The sequence below is a fragment of the Lissotriton vulgaris genome, chromosome 8 (genome assembly GCF_964263255.1).
Source record: "Lissotriton vulgaris chromosome 8, aLisVul1.2, whole genome shotgun sequence".
Lineage (NCBI taxonomy): Eukaryota > Metazoa > Chordata > Amphibia > Caudata > Salamandridae > Lissotriton > Lissotriton vulgaris.
This window is the reverse complement of record NC_141696.1, coordinates 1408982032-1408999296: the sequence shown is the minus strand read 5'-3', so window position 1 is coordinate 1408999296 and position 17265 is coordinate 1408982032. Positions and strand designations below refer to the sequence as shown.

The 17265-nt window shown below is 50.5% G+C and overlaps 1 protein-coding gene across 1 annotated transcript in view; it reads left to right on the top strand.

Annotated features, from left to right (window-relative positions):
• BRWD1 (bromodomain and WD repeat domain containing 1) overlaps positions 1-17265 on the top strand; it is a 2503800-nt gene that overhangs the window by 1422738 nt on the left and 1063797 nt on the right. The window contains exon 29 of the mRNA XM_086935423.1: positions 2755-2816. Within this exon, the coding sequence (XP_086791549.1) occupies positions 2755-2816 (62 nt within the window). The remainder of the gene's footprint in view (positions 1-2754; positions 2817-17265) is intronic.

Below are 17265 nucleotides of genomic sequence, written 5' to 3'. Positions count from 1 at the left end.
GCCCCCTCGCAGCCATCGCACGCCAACACAACCTCAACATTATCTCCTACGCCGACAACACCCAGCTGATCCTCTCCCTCACCAACGACCCCGCCACCGCCAGAGCCAACCTACACGAAAGGATGACAGACGTAGCTAAGTGGATGATGAACAGCCGCCTGAAACTGAACTCGGAAAAGATGGAAGTCCTCATCCTGGGATCTTCACCCTCCGCCTGGGACGACACCTGGTGGCCCCCCGCCCTGGGCAGTGCACCCAAACCAACAGACCATGCACGCAACCTGGGCTTCATCCTGGACTCCTCCCTCTCCATGACCAGACAAGTCAACGCCGTCTCCTCGTCGTGCTTCAACATCCTGCGCATGCTACGTAAGATCTTCCGGTGGATCCCCACCGAGACCAGGAAGACGGTCACCCAGGCCCTCGTCACCAGCTGTCTGGACTACGGCAACTCCCTCTACGCCAGAACCACCGCAAAACTCCAGAAGAGACTCCAGCGGATTCAGAACGCCTCAGCACGACTCATCCTGGACATCCCCTGTCGCACATCGCCGGACACCTGAGAGATCTGCACTGGCTCCCGGTCAACAAGAGAATCACCTTCCGTCTCCTCACCCACGCACACAAAGCCCTACACAACCAAGGCCCAGGATACCTCAACAGCCGCCTCAACTTCTACGCTCCCACACGCCAGCTTCCGATTGACCGGCCACGCCCTCGCCGCCGTCCCCCGCATCCTAAGAGCCACCACAGGAGGAAGGTCCTTCTCCTACCTGGCCGCCAAGACTTGGAACTCCCTCCCGACCCACCTCCGCCAGACCCAGGACCACCTTGCCTTCAGGAAGCAGCTCAAGACCTGGCTGTTCGAGCAGTAGCGGACCCCCCCTCCCCTAGCGCCTTGAGACCCTCCGGGCGAGTAGTGTGCTATATAAATGCTTTGATTGATTGATTGATTAATGCTGGCACAGGGGATATTCAAAAGGTGAGGAATCCACAGGTAGATACTGTATCCATCAGAAAAAGCGTTACCGAAGGTAAGTAACTTGTTAATTTTGCTGCAATAGCCGCTACCTTCAAAATAGACAACATCTTTCTCTCTTCAGAGTGCCTATTATTAAGGCATTCATGGAAAGACTCAAGTGTCATTCCCCCCAACACTTCCACCTGCCCCAGTGTTGCATCTCAATATTGTCCTCAGCAGACTCATGGGTCTACCCTTTGAGCCATTGCACAAATGTGAGCTGCAATTTCTCACTTGGAAAGTTGCTTTCTTCATAGCCATTACATCACTGAGGAGAGTAGGTGAACTTAAGACACTAACCATTTTTACAAGTACACCAATACAAAGTGGTTCTTCGGATAATCCTAAATTTCTACCCAAAGTGATTTCTGCCTTCCATATCAACCAATTTGTTGAGTTGCTTGTGTTCTTCCCTCAACCAGATTCAGTGCCAGAACGTGCTCTACACACCGTAGATGTTAAGAGCATTACTCTATTACATAGAAAGGACAAAACCTTTCTTTAAGACAAAACAACTCTTTGTGGCTTTTGCTCCACCTCATAAAGCAATCCCATATCAAAATCAGGTATTGCACGGTGGATATTCAAATTGTGTATGTGTGTTAGCAAGACAGCAAGCTAGTGTGGGCAGGCAGTTCTACGTGCACTCTTTCAAATCTCTACAACAGCTACAGGTTAGCCACCGCTTGTGAATCTACAGCTCTACATGCGAAGAACAGATGCCTGCTGGGTAAGTAGCATTTTCCTTACCTTGTACCCGAAGTTGTTGGCCTAATATGTAAATAAAAAGAAGTACTGTTTTTCAATTCCAGTCTCGACTTCATTCATTGCATGTGTGCCTTATTTTCTTTCCCTGGTGTATACAACAAATACTTAGCACTACCCTCTGATAAACCTAACTGCTCACTCAGACTACCACAAAATACAGCGTTGGTATTATCTATTTTCGCTTCTGTAAACCAATAAGAGTGTTTTCGACCTCTGCATAGAGGTGCACTACAAAGAGGGGTGGGTTTTCTACAGAGGAATTTACCAAAAGTTCAATCCTCAGCTCCACACTATCCTGGTTCTAGGCTGCATGCCCCTCTTGCCTTATAGTCATGACTGTTTGCATTACTCAGATTTCTCCAGTAGGAGATTGAGAATTTTCTTAATATTGCTACACTTTTGCCTTGTGTGATTGCTGTGTTAGAACTGTATCGAATTAGGCTTGTAAACTTGTAGTGCTTCTTTCAGTCTTTGAGTGTCTCCATCATTCCCGACTAAGTGGAGAATAGTCCTTCAGAAATTAAGATGATGCATGGTTCACCGGCTCCCTGGTTGCGGAATTTTAGTGTGTTGTAGTACATGTAATTTTATTTTTGTTTGCACAACCTTTTCAAATATTGTGCTGCAATTTCATTAATTTTTTCACTTGACTTTGTAAGTGTCTTATTTATTAGCTGCGGCTTATTTGTCCTACAACTTTAATACTACATTTTTATTGCAAAAGGAACAAGTTCACTGCTTTTTCTTAGTTCAGGTATTTGTCAAGAAAGCAGTTAACGACAATCACGTTTATTCTTTAGGTAGGTAGTATATTGGTACTATTAGAGTTGAAGATAGTTGTAATGATTTCTTGGAAAAGGACATACTTGCAAAGCTCCTATTACGTGCTGTCTGTTCCTAACCAATGCTCCGAAATCTGCATTTATTGTAATTTAAATCTTATATTCTGTTTTGTGATTAAACAGGTGGGACAGTAAAGAAATAGAAAAGCTTAGTCCATGGGATTTGGAACTTGTTCCTGATAATGGTACGTGAACACAGTTTCCTTATGGTGCTTTCCATGAGTTTTTAATTTTCATATAATCCATTCATTCTAAACTGCTGGAATATTTGTTGTAAACTAACAGTAATTTCATAAACCTGCAATAGAATATGAGGAGAACATTTTTAGATTAATGTTGCCCTGCAGTATTTCTGTTAGATACTATCCATCAGGTACTTTATCGTGGGAGTCGCTCAATCACAGGCTATCCCCTGGAATCTTATCAGGCTCTTGTGAAATTATTGAGAAGTGGGTGCCTCCAGGTAACTCTCATCCCATCACTTACACATCTGAGTAAGTGATGGAGTGGCTTTTGACCAAGAGTGCACCTAACCTACCTGTAGGCTCAATACCTATGCTGAATTAATAGGAGGACTCAAATCAACAAATGATAGTACTTTCGAAGATACAATAGCCCAGTGGCCAAATCTACAAAGTCTGGGCATCCTAGCGTTAGAGGGTGCACGGCAAGATGGCCGCACCCTAGTGAGGCTCTGCCCGGCCGAGCGACCATCCGTTAATTATCCGCTTCGTATCTGCTACATCTGCCTCCTCTGAGACTTGATCCTCAACCTGGGGCAAGGGGGAAGGCACAGCCTTAACCCTACTGCTCTTCTTCTTGGGTGGTGTCTGGTCCATTGTTCCAGGATCCAGCACCTGTTCAGTGGGGCATTTCCTGACCTGTGACCTGGTCACAGCAAACACATGTGCTGGCAAGCCTAACTTTTCCATGTGAGTCCTCTGCTCCACTTCTGACCATTGTGATGACTCCAAATCATTGCCCAACAAACAATCCGCTGGGAGGTCTGAACTAACTACAACCTTCTTTTGGCCAGTTACCCCTCCCCAGGAGAAAGCTACAATTGCCATACTGTGATTGGTAGTGACATTGCTTGCATTGGTCACCAGGAATTCTGTACCTGGCATGATCTGTCCAGGGTCCACAAAGTTAGGTGTCACCATTATGACACTGGCACAAGTGTCCCTATAGGCCTGAGCCATTTTTCCATTAATGAAAGGTGTCTGTCTGTATTTGCCCAAAGTATTGGGACTTATGTCAGGGGACATGTCCATATCCCCTGTACTGACAAGGACAGCCTGAGTGAGTGTACCAACTAAGTTGTCACACCCCTCAGAACCCAGGGTTAACCCTACTAAACCCCTGGGAGGTGCACTACCACTGCTGGCTGTACTAGGGGGCACAGGTGCCTTAGGGGCTGCAGTGGCAGGAGTCTGCCCTCCTCCTTTCTTGGTGCACTCACTAAACCAGTGAGTTTTACTTTTGCAGTATTGGCACCACCTTTTAGATTGCCCTTCTTTCTTCTTTTGGGGAGCCTGACCCCCACCCTCTTTGGGTTGTTGGGGACCTGTCGAAGACTTCTGGTCATTTTGTTCCCCTTTAGAATCTTTACCCTTCTGGTCTGCTTTCTTCTGACCACCTTGATTCTGGGCCTGGTTCTGCTTAACTCTCGTTCTAACCCATCTGTCTGCCTTCTTTCCCAATTCTTGGGGAGAGGTCAGATCTGAGTCAACAAGATGCTGATGCAACAACTGGTTCTGACAATTGTTTAAAATTTGTTCTCTCATCATCAAATTGTACAATCCTTTATAATCAGTAACCTTACTGCCCAGCAACCAGCCCTCAAAAGCCTTAGTGGCACAATCTACAAAGTCAGACCAATCTTGAGACTGAGTTTTCTGGGTATCCCTGAACAGCACCCTGTACTGCTCAGTGGTTAGGCCAAACCCTTCAACCAGTGTATTCTTCAAGACTTGGTAATTGTTAGCATCCTCCACCCTTGTGGTGAGGAGCTTGTCTCTTCCTTTACCTTCAAAGGAGAGCCACAAGATAGCTGCCCACTGAGTCTAAGGAACACCCTGCACAGTGCAGGCCCTCTCCAGAGCAGTAATCCATTTGTGGATGTCATCCCCTTGTTTAAAGGGGGGCACTATCTTCCCAAGGTGTTTTGTATCAAAACTCCTTTCCCTATTGCTAGGTACAATGCTGCCACCAGTGGGGACTACCCCACTTAACTGTTGCTCTCTAGCAAAGGCAAGCCTCTCTTTGGCCAGGGCAAGTTCTTTCCTTTCAATCCTCAGATTGGCTGCCCTTTCTTTAGCTTCATACACTCTCCTCTGAGGGGATGTCATCCCTCTTTGAGAAGAGTTGTGAGAGCCATTGGTTTGAAGGGATCTGCCAGAGCCTCTTGATAGAGATCTGGCTCGTCCATTCCCAATGTTAAGCTGACCTGATAGTGGCCCCAGGGGTCCCCCAGTACCACTGTCATGTTTGCTTAAGTTGGACCTGGTTAGTCTAACGACTTCTACCTGTCCCTTGTCTGCCTCATCTCCAGAGGGATCCTCATTCTCATCCTCCTCCACATCTTCATTCTCAGTTGAGAGGTGGATGAGGTCAGGGTCACCTCTGGTTCCCTCAAGGGGAGGCATGCCTCCTTCTGGATTAGAAGAGCTAAGAAGTCTCTCAGCTTTTCTGGCATCATAAGTCTCCAAGAGACCAATCAGAAAGGAGGTGGTGGGGTTAGCCCCTTGCTTAATCTTCCTAGAGGTACATACTTGTCGTAACTCATGGAAGCTAAGCACAGTATATCTTGAAGGGATGACCTGTGGAAGGTCAACTGACACAAGGGGAGACTCAGTGTTTCCTCCTTTGTCCGACATACTGTTTCTAGTGTGGTGTAAGTGATGCACCTACCTACACTATGTGTTTCCCTACTGATCCCTTGCTAAGAGTTGCAGCCAAGGTGTGCTAAGCCTTGAGGAGCTGCAACAGCTGGTTCAGTAGAACTCAGAGTATTCTAAGCTTGATTATATGTACTAACAGTACTTATGTGATCTTTCACAAGATATTCTTAGGGGATTGGTGTCAGTACAACGCGTTGTATTACAACGCGTTCCGTTACAACGCAGATTTTACAACGGATGTCATTACAATGCATGGCATTACATCGCAAATGCTATTACAACGCATGGCATTACATCGTAAGTATAGGTAAGTATAGCTTTTTAAAAAAATGTTATTTAATTTATTGTAATTACATTATTTAAAATAATTTAATTAAAAGACATTTTAAAATTGTCATTAAATTAATTTAATTAAATAATATCTATTTAATAAATAATATCTATTTAATAAATGTAATTTTATTAAAAATAGTAATTAATTTAATTTAATAAAAAAGGGTAATTAGTTTAAAGTACATATTTTTGATAATGAAATTAAATTAAATTAATAATTATTTATTTAATTTAATTAATTTAATAAAAAAATGTAATTAGTGTAAAATAATTAATTTAATTTATTAAATATATTTTAATCAATTTTAAAATGGTAAATATAATTTAATTATCCCTAAACACAAACCCTACCCTAAAACCTAAAAACACCCCTGTACCCCAAAACCCAAACCCTGCCCTAAAACCTAAAAACACCCCTGTACCCCAAAACCCTGCCCTAAAACCTAAAAACACCCCTGTACCCCAAAACCCAAACCCTACCCTAAAACCTAAAAACACCCCTGTACCCCAAAACCCAAACACTGCCCTAAAACCTAAAAACACCCCTGTACCCCAAAACCCAAACCCTACCCTAAAACCTAAAAACACCCCTGTACCCCAAAACCCAAACCCTGCCCTAAAACCTAAAAACACCCCTGTACCCCAAAACCCAAACCCTGCCCTAAAACCTAAAAACACCCCTGTACCCCAAAACCCAAACCCTGCCCTAAAACCTAAAAACACCCCTGTACCCCAAAACTCAAACCCTGCCCTAAAACCTAAAAACACCCCTGTACCCCAAAACCCAAACACTGCCCTAAAACCTAAAAACACCCCTGTACCCCAAAACCCAAACCCTACCCTAAAACCTAAAAACACCCCTGTACCCCAAAACCCAAACACTGCCCTAAAACCTAAAAACACCCCTGTACCCCAAAACCCAAACCCTACCCTAAAACCTAAAAACACCCCTGTACCCCAAAACCCAAACACTGCCCTAAAACCTAAAAACACCCCTGTACCCCAAAACCCAAACCCTGCCCTAAAACCTAAAAACACCCCTGTACCCCAAAACCCAAACCCTGCCCTAAAACCTAAAAACACCCCTGTACCCCAAAACCCAAACACTGCCCTAAAACCTAAAAATACCCAAACACCCCAAAACATATACATCAGTACCCCAAAACATATACTCCTATGCTCATACTTATTTAAAAAAATACTTAAATTAATATATTTAATTTATAATATTTAAAAACGAAATAAATATTTTTTATAATTAATAATAAATAAATCAATTATAAAATATTAAATAAAATAAAAAAAAATAAAAAATACTTACCAATACTTACGATGTAATGGTATGCGTTGTAATAGCATCTGCTATGTAATGCCATGCGTTGTAATGGCATGCATTGTAATGGTATTTGCGATGTAATAGCTGCGTTGTAACAGCATTACGTTGTAAAAGATGCGTTGTAAGAGTAACACACCATTCTTAGGATACGTGTGGTAAAACAACAGCAAGCTCAAATCCCAACCGCTGCTCACCAATGTGAGAAGGTGGCCTGATATGCAGTGGTCACTATTCTAGTGAACACTATGTATCAGTCCAGCAACCCTTATTGATGATTGGTTGTAAGTCAACCTTATAGACCAGCTATCCTAGTAGCGTGGATACGAGCAGTCTAAGGCTAAAGACTCGAGAGGGCGTGTTAAGCCAGCTGTTATACCACATATACCCTTTGAACACCAAGTGAAAGGACACCACACAAGTGTTATGAAAATAAACAGTTATTTATTAAAGATCACAACAGCCCTGCACTCTTTATGAGGACAGGGTACTAAGCACAAACCAAAACTCTTACAAAAATACTTAAGTTAGCACAGTATATACAAATGCCCGAGGGGCACGCAAAACCATATACTTGAAAAGTGGGATGCGAAATTACTAGCAGGTAAGTACAGTACTAATAGGCTTTGGAATCGCTAGGACTTGACTATAGAATCGTTAGATTACTTCTAGGAGACCCAGGGGACTCGGGTGCAGTGTGTGCACTCTCACGCGAGATGCGGGACAAAGTCTATGGTAGCTAGAATTTGCAAAGTTAGTGTTCTCGCGCGAACCCGACCTGGTAGGGAGAAAACGAAAGTGGATTCTGACCCTTGGATAGTGAGGCTATGCTGGGGCACCGAAATGCCGAAGTTAACTAGCCCAGGGGCTGCAGCTGCATAGGACTCAAAAGACGTCGGGAATCCTCGTTGACGGACCAGGAGCCTGGAAGAAAGAAGTTGCTGGCAGGCGACCAGTGAAGAAAGTTCGGTGGATCCAAGCCTGGATCGATGGAAGATGACACCTGAAAGCAGAGGGGACCAAGTTCGAGACTACTAGCCAGTAGTCAGTGGGCACCAGGAGGGCACCGGATGGTAGCCACCTCGACAAGGCGTGTGGGTGACGCTGGGCTCGGAGATCTCACGGACCAGGAGCCGTTGTCGGCGACCAGGAAGGAGGATCGAGCTGTCCCACGAAGATAGAAGCTGTCGGTGTCGCTGGACCCAGGATTGGGCAACAAAGCCTTGGCAAATTCAAGCCCACGCGGTGGACCTAAAATGGCGTCTGGAGTGGACCAGGAGGGTCCGGGGTGCCTCTCTTGAAGAAGGAAGCAAGGGCCAGTCTGGAGCAACCAGACCAGCAGCAGTGATGTCGTCGGGCGTCGTTCAGAAGGCCACAAGCCAGCCGGCTAGTAGCCAAACAACACGGTGCACAGCAAACAGCAGAAGGGCCCCACGCCGATCGTGGAGATGCAGGGAGGCTGATCTTGGGTGCTGGAGCTGCGCAGGGTTGGGGCTTCTCGGACCCCAAAGCACTCACCCGTGGAGGACACGGTGGGCTTGCAGTAAAGATGTCGTGCAGTCTTGGTGATCGTCGGTCCCTCCAGGTCTCGTCGCACTCACGGTTCTCAGCTTTGCTGTATAGGTGAGTAGAGGTCAGAGGTGCCAGGGAAGCCGGGTCTCGTCGAGCTGGGTCGTCGGATTCGTGATGAAGGACTTGCAGCAGACCGCAGTGTTCTTTAGGATGGTGCCTGCGGATGCAGGGTGACTACTCCTTAGCCACAAGGGAGAATCTTGAGGAAGAAATCTTGAAGTCCTTTCGCAGAAAGTCGTGTCTTGATTCCAAAGATGATCTAATTTGAACAGGGGGCCCGCTCCCATCTTTATACTAAAAAAGGGGGCTGACCCAGTGACTAGGTCCTGCCTATGGGTGGGACTAGGAGGGGGGTGGTTACACCCCTCTGCCATGCCGGACTTCCCCAGGCCAGGGGCTGGTGTGCCCCTGGAACTGGTTCAGACCGGCCTATGCGTATTGAGCACCGGGGTGCCACTCAGCAGTCACCTTCCTGTAAAGCCCTGCCTACCCAGGATACACAAAACCATGTCTGGGACGGTGCTAGCACCGCCCCTGACAGGAAACCCTTTGTCCAGGCTCCCCTCGCTGGAAGGACTCCCAGCTGCAGGGGGTCAGACTCGTGTCTGTGGTGGCAGCATCCATTTTGTGGAGCTGAGGCTTTAGTTAACTTTAACCGGGGTTCACAGTTACATACATGTCGTGTCCCTCTAGAAGGGTGGAATGCTAACCCCGTCGCCAGTATTGGCGAGGGGTTAGTATTCCAATTCGTATGACACCTTACTCGACATGTTTTGATAAAGCAATACCAAAGTTAGCATTTAACCGCGAGGATTATAATGCACTTAAGTGTATATGGTATGCGATATCATGGAACAGCTATTAGGACTTGGTTCCGCAAGCTGCAGACAGGCTCAGCTCATGCCAGAGCACCATCTCACACGATTCCAAGCACTCTGCCTTCAGGATGTCAAGGCCTGCCATAGGAGTGACTGATAGGAATCTGTGTGTCCATTTTAGGGTTAGGTATAGGTATACTACACCTACAGCAAAGGGTGATTACACGACTTTGCCCCAGCTGTCATGCAGCCAGTTGTGTCAAATTTAGGAGGCCAGCCAGGGGTGGCATAATACATGCTGCAGCCCCTGGCAGCCCTGGGTACACCTATGCCCTGAGTTACAGGGTCTGATAAGGTGGCCCAGTACCAATTGGTAAATGCACCTAGGGTACATGCTGTAATTTAGAGAGAGAACAGCCAGGCTGTGGGTCTGATTAGCAGGCCCACAGCCAGAGAAAGTCGTAAACCAGTGAAACAAAAGCAAAAAATCTGGTTGATCATAGGATTGCAGACCCTACTCTCCTACAGTGGTGATGTTAATGTATGCCTGGACCCGACCCTAGATAGAACTGGCAGTAGTGAGGCGAGACCTAAACAAGCTTCGGAGGTACTGCTTGGGATACTTGAGGCAGGAAATCTACATGATATATGGCGCCGTCGGCATCCCGCGAGTCGGGAGAGTACATTTGTTTCCTCAGTCCATGGATCGTGGTCCCGTATAGAATTTTGGCTGGTCTCGGAGGAGGTGTGTACAAGGGTAGGGAAGGTGCAACACGAGGCGCAAACGCTTTCGGACAACTCTCCTGTAGCCCTTGACTTTCAGGTTCCTACTTGTGAGAAGCCACCTTTTGCATGGTGGTTACAGCCTTCTGAATTAATGGATTCAGTATTTAAACAGACAATAGCTGAGGAGATCAGGAATTTCTTTAGAGAGAATGAAGGCTCAGTGGAAAGTACATGAGTGCTTTGGGAGGTGTTTAAAGTCACTATCAGGGGGCTTGTATTGGGACACAATCGGGAGTTCTGTGTGACATCCGACGTCTGATTAAAAAGTTGGCGTCTGATATCTCCACACTTGAACGAGAATATGAGGCCAACCCTTCTTCAGCGAAATTGGCTGATATACGAATGCTTGTCACTGAGCATAATAAAACAGTTGACCAGAAGTTGTTACACTGCTCTCGCCAAAAGACTTCTACCTACTATGGTGAGGGTTGCCGTCCTAGTCGATCCCTAGTGCAAAAACTGGCAGCGCCGCAAACTCAGGAGCATATCACGGAATTGCAGAACACGGATGGGGTTGCACACTACTCAACTCTGGAAATTAGTGCAGCCATTGTGCAATTTTACACCCGGCTGTATGCTGCTAAAAGTGTTCTGTCGCCTGAAGAGTTTGGCACATACCTAGATGATGTTGCGTTGGGCTGGCTTTCTAACTAACATAGAGAATACCTAGTACAGCCGTTCGATGAGGAGGATGTTAAATTGGCTATAATGTCATTTCCGACCTGCAAGGCAGCGGGTATTGATGGCCTGCCTAGCGAATTGTATAATGCATATGCGGCTGACCTTGCCCCTCGATTGTTAGAAGTATATGCGGAAGCATATGAAAAAGGAAAATGATCGCCTTCCCTCAAAGAGGCTTTGCTGGTGACTCTGTTGAAACCTGACGAGCCTCCGAACCAGTGCAACTCCTATAGGCCCCTCTCGGTTATTAATATCGATGCAAAGATTCTTGTAAAAATTATCGCCCCTAGGATACAACCATTGGTTGCTCCTTTTAGTTCTACCTGACCAATCCAGGTATGTCACTGCGCGCTCTACCACACATAATCTCTTTTCGCTCGCACTGGAGCCCCTAGCTTGCAAACTCTGGCAACGGCAAGGGTTAGCTGCCTTGAGATTTAGGCAGAGGCCACTGGTTGTCTATCTTTATGCGGACGACATGTTGTTGTATGTTCGCGAGCCTGATGTATACTTGCCAGAGCTGCTCCCGGAATATGTTAAATTTGAATGGTTTTCCGGTCTTGGGATCAACTGGTCAAAGTCGTGGTGTTTCCACTGACGGTGCACACTAAGGAAATTGACCTGGACTATCCACTAACCTGGACATCGGACCCCGTGAAATATCTATGGTTTGGCTACATAGATATCCAGAGGTGGTGATATCGGAGAACTATGGCCGGGCAGTCACGCGTAATATTGACCAGGCGGAGAGCTTGGCACATCTGCCTCTTTCTTTGGCAGATAGAATAGCGGTTGTAAAGATGGCATTTTTACCCAAACTGCTGTACTTCTTCATCAATATCCCTATTAAATTGAATATGGTGCTGTTTAGTTTCAATCCTCCTTGTCGACATTTGTGTGGGGCGGTAAGGAACCTAGATGTAGGTGGGATCTTTTAGTGCAGCCATTTGAACCTGGAGGATTCGAGGCCCCAGATCTCAGACTGTATTACCTCTGTGCACAGGCGCAGTTTGCGCATTATTGGCACGTCCCGCAGCCATTTCAGCCACATGTAGCGGTAGAATCGGACGCGGTCCTTCCAATGCCAGTACAGGCGGCAACCCTGTCGGGTGGCACAGGTGGAACACGGACTGAGATAAACCTCGTACAATGCACGGCATGGCCTGGCGTATTCTGGCGGAACGATCTCAGCTATCCTACCTTTATGCTCCCCTATTGCCTCCGGCTTCGCACTCTGATATATCTGCGGCTCGTGAGAAGCAGGCCATCTGTGAGTTGGCCAAAGTTAGTATCTGAAAGAAACACGTTAGTGTTAGATTCCTTACCTTAGAATATCCCCAGGCGTCAGTCTGGATCCGGAAACTTTTGCGTAGCAGTACCCCTGCGCGTCGGTAGGCGTCGTCTGCAGGCGTCCCCTGCGGCTCCGCGTCCGTCGTTGGCGTCGTGCGCCGTGATGACGTCGCTGGAGTATATAGACGCCGCGTCCGCGCGCTGACGTCAGTTCTTCTTTTTTCCGCGCCAGTGGACGCAGATCTGAAGAGCAGTACTCCGGTCTTTGACCAAGTTTTTTCGAATTATTGTCACTTGTGCCTGTTAGGATGCCTGGGTTCAAGCACTGTGATGACTGTGAGCGCACGATGTCGGTCACAGACCATCACCGCCTCTGTCTCCGGTGTCTGGGCCCCGACCACGACGTGGACTCCTGCGTCGACTGCCGGGCCCTCACCAGCAAAGCTAGACGGGAGCGGTCCTGCAAGCTACTGGAGCTCCGGGTGTCGGCCCCACGTCGGGACCGGGAGCGGTCCCGGTCCGGCCGGAGGTCGAGAGAGCGTTCGAGGGAGCGGTCGCGGGGCCGCGCCGAGCGTTCCGGAAGTCGACACCACTTGTCATCCTCGTCAGGTAAGAAACACAAGAAGTCGGGGTGTCGTCATCGTACCCCCGACTCCCCCCGACGCTCGCGCGATGCGGCCGGGGGTTCGGGTGAACCCAACCCCGCGGCTCCGCGAGAGTCGCCGGCGCGGCCTGCCCCATACCCTCAGGTCCCTGGGCACGGTGCGACGCCTGAGGAGATAGAGGCGTTCCTCATGGCCATGAGGGCCCTGTCTCCTCCGGCGGGTTCCACGGCGCCTACGGGCCCAGTGAACCCGTCCGGGGGCCCTAGCGGTTCTGCTGACCCTACCTCGACGCCGTCGGATGCTCCGATTCCGGCGCCGCCGGCGGCGCCGATCCCGGCGCCGCTAGGGCCTTCGGGGTCGATGCCGGATGGACGCCCATCCAACCCGGCGCCTATTCCATCAGGGTTGCCCGCGGCTCCGCCTCCGCGCGACGCCGGTTCCTCGGTGCCGGCTTCGGGCGGCACTGGGGCTCCGACGCCGGCTCCGGGCGGCGCCGTCCCCTTACCTTCACCGACGCCGGACGCGGGGCCGGACGGGCGTCGCACGACGCCGGTCCCGGCGCCGATGGGGCCCATGAACCCAGAGGAGCCGGTCTACATCGTTGACTCCGAATACGGAGAGGATGAAGAGTTCGGTGAAGGTTGGGAGGGGTTCGAGGACCCTCTGTCACGCGAGTGCCAGTATGACCCGGACTGGACATGTGACTTGGGGGATGCCAGTGGTCTGGACGACTCTCCTAACCCTGGTTTGATCTCTCCTCCTTCCGTGGCATCGGTGGAGGGAGCTGCATATTCTGTGGTGCTGATGAGGGCTGCCAAGGCCTTACACCTTGAGCTCCCCGTCGCGGCCGTGAGGCCTAACATCCTCACCGAGGTCTTCAAACCGCAGTCATGCCCACAGGAGCCACTGCTGCCGTTTAATGAAGCCTTGTCGGACGTTCTGTTGGGCACGTGGTCCAGGCCCGCTTCAGGTGCGCCTGTCGATCGGAACGTGGCCAGGCGCCACCGTCCTTGTCCGGACGACCCCAAGTTCCTGTCTACCCACCCCACTCCTGAGAGTCTGGTGATCCAGGCCTCGACCTCCCAGTCCGCATTCCCGTCGGCCCCACCCGACCGGGAATCCAAGAGGTATGACCAATTTGGCAAGAAGGTCTTCTCGTCCATTAGTTTGGGCCTGCGGTCTTGCAATACCGCCTGCCTCTTGGGCCGCTACACCCACTCTGTGTGGGATACGGTCGCGGAACTGCTGCCAGAATGCCCCATGGAGGTGCGGGCAAAACTCGGTCAGGCTGTGGCTGAGGGCCGAGATGCAGCGAAATATTCAATACGGTGTGGTCTTGATACGACCGACTCGCTAGGCAGAGCTATGTCAACGACGGTGGCGATTCGTCGCCACGCCTGGCTGAGATCCGCCAATTTTTCGGCCGATGTCCAGAGTACATTGATGGACATGCCGTTTGATGGCTGTCACCTGTTCGGTGACAAGGCGGACCACGCGCTGGAACGCTTCAAGGACTCCAGGGTCACGGCCAAGTCCTTGGGTCTCTCGACCCAGCGTCAGCAACCGGGTTCGTTTCGCCCCTTTCGTGGCCAAGGAAGGGGCGCCCCCACACGTGCTGCCAGCCACGCGCCGCAACAATCCTTTCAACGCGGTGGCGGCCGTGGAAACCGCCGTGGTGGCGGTCGGGGACAACGGCGGGGTCAGACCACACCCTCCCTCGCAGCATCTACCCCAAAATCCTCCTAGTCCGTGCTTTCGGCCCCATGTGACGCCAGTGGGTGGCAGGGTTCGCCATCACCACGCTCACTGGCGCACAATCACTTCGGACAGGTGGGTGCTGCAAATTGTCCGAAGGGGCTACTCCCTCCCCTTCGAGACCTCTCCTCCAGCCATGCCACCGCAGAACCACCGTGTGTCGGGGGACCACTTGACACTTCTGCAGGAGGAAGTTACGGCCCTCTTGGCCAAGGGGGCCATCGAGCGCGTTCCTGGGCCAGAAGTAGGGCGTGGTTGTTATTCCCACTACTTTCTGGTGCCCAAGAAGGACAAGGGGGGCCTACGTCCTATCTTGGATCTAAGGAACGTCAACGGCTTCCTCCGGAAGGAGAAGTTCAAGATGTTGACGTTAGCTCAGGTCTTGGCTGCTCTAGACCCGCAAGACTGGATGGTAGCGTTGGACTTGCAGGACGCCTATTTTCACATCCCCGTCCTGCCGGCCCACCGGCGTTACCTGCGGTTCACGGTAGGCCTGGAGCACTTTCAGTTTATCGTGCTCCCCTTCGGCCTTACCAGCGCCCCACGGGTGTTCACAAAGGTGATGGCGGTGGTCGCAGCCCATCTGCGCAGGTTAGGGGTTTCAGTCTTCCCCTACCTAGACGACTGGTTGTTGAAGGCGGGCTCGCCCCAGACAGTCGTCCACCACCTTCAGATGACGGCAGACCTCTTGCACGACCTGGGGTTCTCCATCAATGTGCCGAAATCACACCTGTGTCCCTCTCAAAAGCTCCTTTTCATCGGAGCGGTTCTGGACTCGGCGCAGTTTCGGGTTTATCCTCCGGAACGGCGGGTTCGGGATATTCAGGCTTTGATTCCCATCTTTCAGCCGCTATCCCGAGTTTCGGTCAGGTTGACGCTGCGGCTGCTGGGACTGATGGCTTCCTGCATCCTTCTGGTGCATCACGCCCGGTGGCGGATGCGAGCTCTGCAGTGGGACCTGAAGTTTCAGTGGGCCCAGCATCAGGGCAACTTGTCCGACCACGTCTTGATCTCGGAGGGCACTGCGAGCCAACTGCAGTGGTGGCTTACGGACCGCGATTGGGTCAGGGGCAAGTCCCTCTCCCTTCCCCAACCGGAGCACGTTGTCGTGACGGACGCGTCCCTCCAGGGCTGGGGTGGCCACTTGGGAGAGGCAGAGATCAGAGGCATCTGGTCTCCGGCGGAGTCCCGGCTCCATATCAACCTGTTGGAGCTGCGGGCGATTCGTCTGGCACTGAAGGCATTCCTCCCCTTTGTCAACGGGAGTGTGGTGCAGGTGTTCACCGACAACACCACCGCCATGTGGTACTGCAACAAACAGGGCGGAGTGTCGTCGTGGACCCTTTGCCAGGAGGCTCTGCGCCTCTGGCAATGGCTGGAACGTCAGGGCGTGACTCTGACGGTTCAACACCTGGCAGGTTCTCTGAACGCCAGGGCGGACGAACTCAGCCGTCGGTGCTCGATGGATCACGAATGGCGTCTGAACTCGGACGTGGCGCAAGGCATCTTTCTGCAATGGGGAGAGCCTTGGTTAGATCTATTCGCCACAGAAGAGAACGCGCAATGTCATCAGTTCTGCACGTTGGAGTTTCCAAGACGGCACTCGCACGGCGACGCCTTTCGGCGCGAGTGGAGTTGCGGTCTGTTATACGCCTTTCCGCCTATACCACTTCTGCCCAGAGTGCTGAAGAAGATCAGGCGCAACCGGGCCCAAGTTATCCTTGTGGCTCCGGACTGGGCTCGAAGGTACTGGTATCCCGAGCTACTCAGCATGTCAGTCGGTCCCCCGATCCGCCTGCCCCTTCAGGAGGACCTTCTGTCGCAGCAGCAGGGGACGGTCCTCCACCCGAACCTGTCCAGTCTCCACCTCCATGCTTGGAGATTGAGCGGCGGCAGTTGAGGCCATTTGACTTGCCTCCTGAAGTCTGTGATGTTATTCTGGCAGCCAGGCGTCCCTCCACTAAGTCGGTATACGCCTGTCGGTGGAACAGATTTGTGGCATGGTGCACAGCAAAGGCTGTGGATCCTCTCTCTGCCCCTCTTTCGGAGGTTCTTCTGTTTTTTCTTTCTCTTGCCCAGCAGGGCTCTGCTCTGGGCACTATCAAGGGCTACCTTTCTGCCCTTTCAGCCTTTTTGAGGCTTCCTGATCAGCCTTCTTTGTTCAAATCCCCGATTGTAACTCGGTTCTTAAAAGGCATCACTCACATGTTTCCACCTGTTCCGTTTGTGATGCCTCAGTGGGATTTGAACTTGGTTCTGACTTTCCTGATGTGTGCTCCCTTTGAGCCCCTTCATTCTTGTCCTCTCTGTCTCCTGACTTTAAAGACGGCTTTCCTGGTTGCCATCACCTCTGCCAGGAGGGTGAGTGAGCTCCAGGCTCTTTCTGTCCAACCTCCTTTCCTGTCCATTCATCCTGACAAGGTGGTTCTGAGGACTAGACCTTCTTTCCTGCCCAAGGTTGTTTCGGCCTTTCACATCGGGCAGTCCATCACCCTCCCTTCCTTCTTCCCGCCTCCGCATCCTTCAAAGGATGAAGAGCGGCTCCATCGTCTGGACCC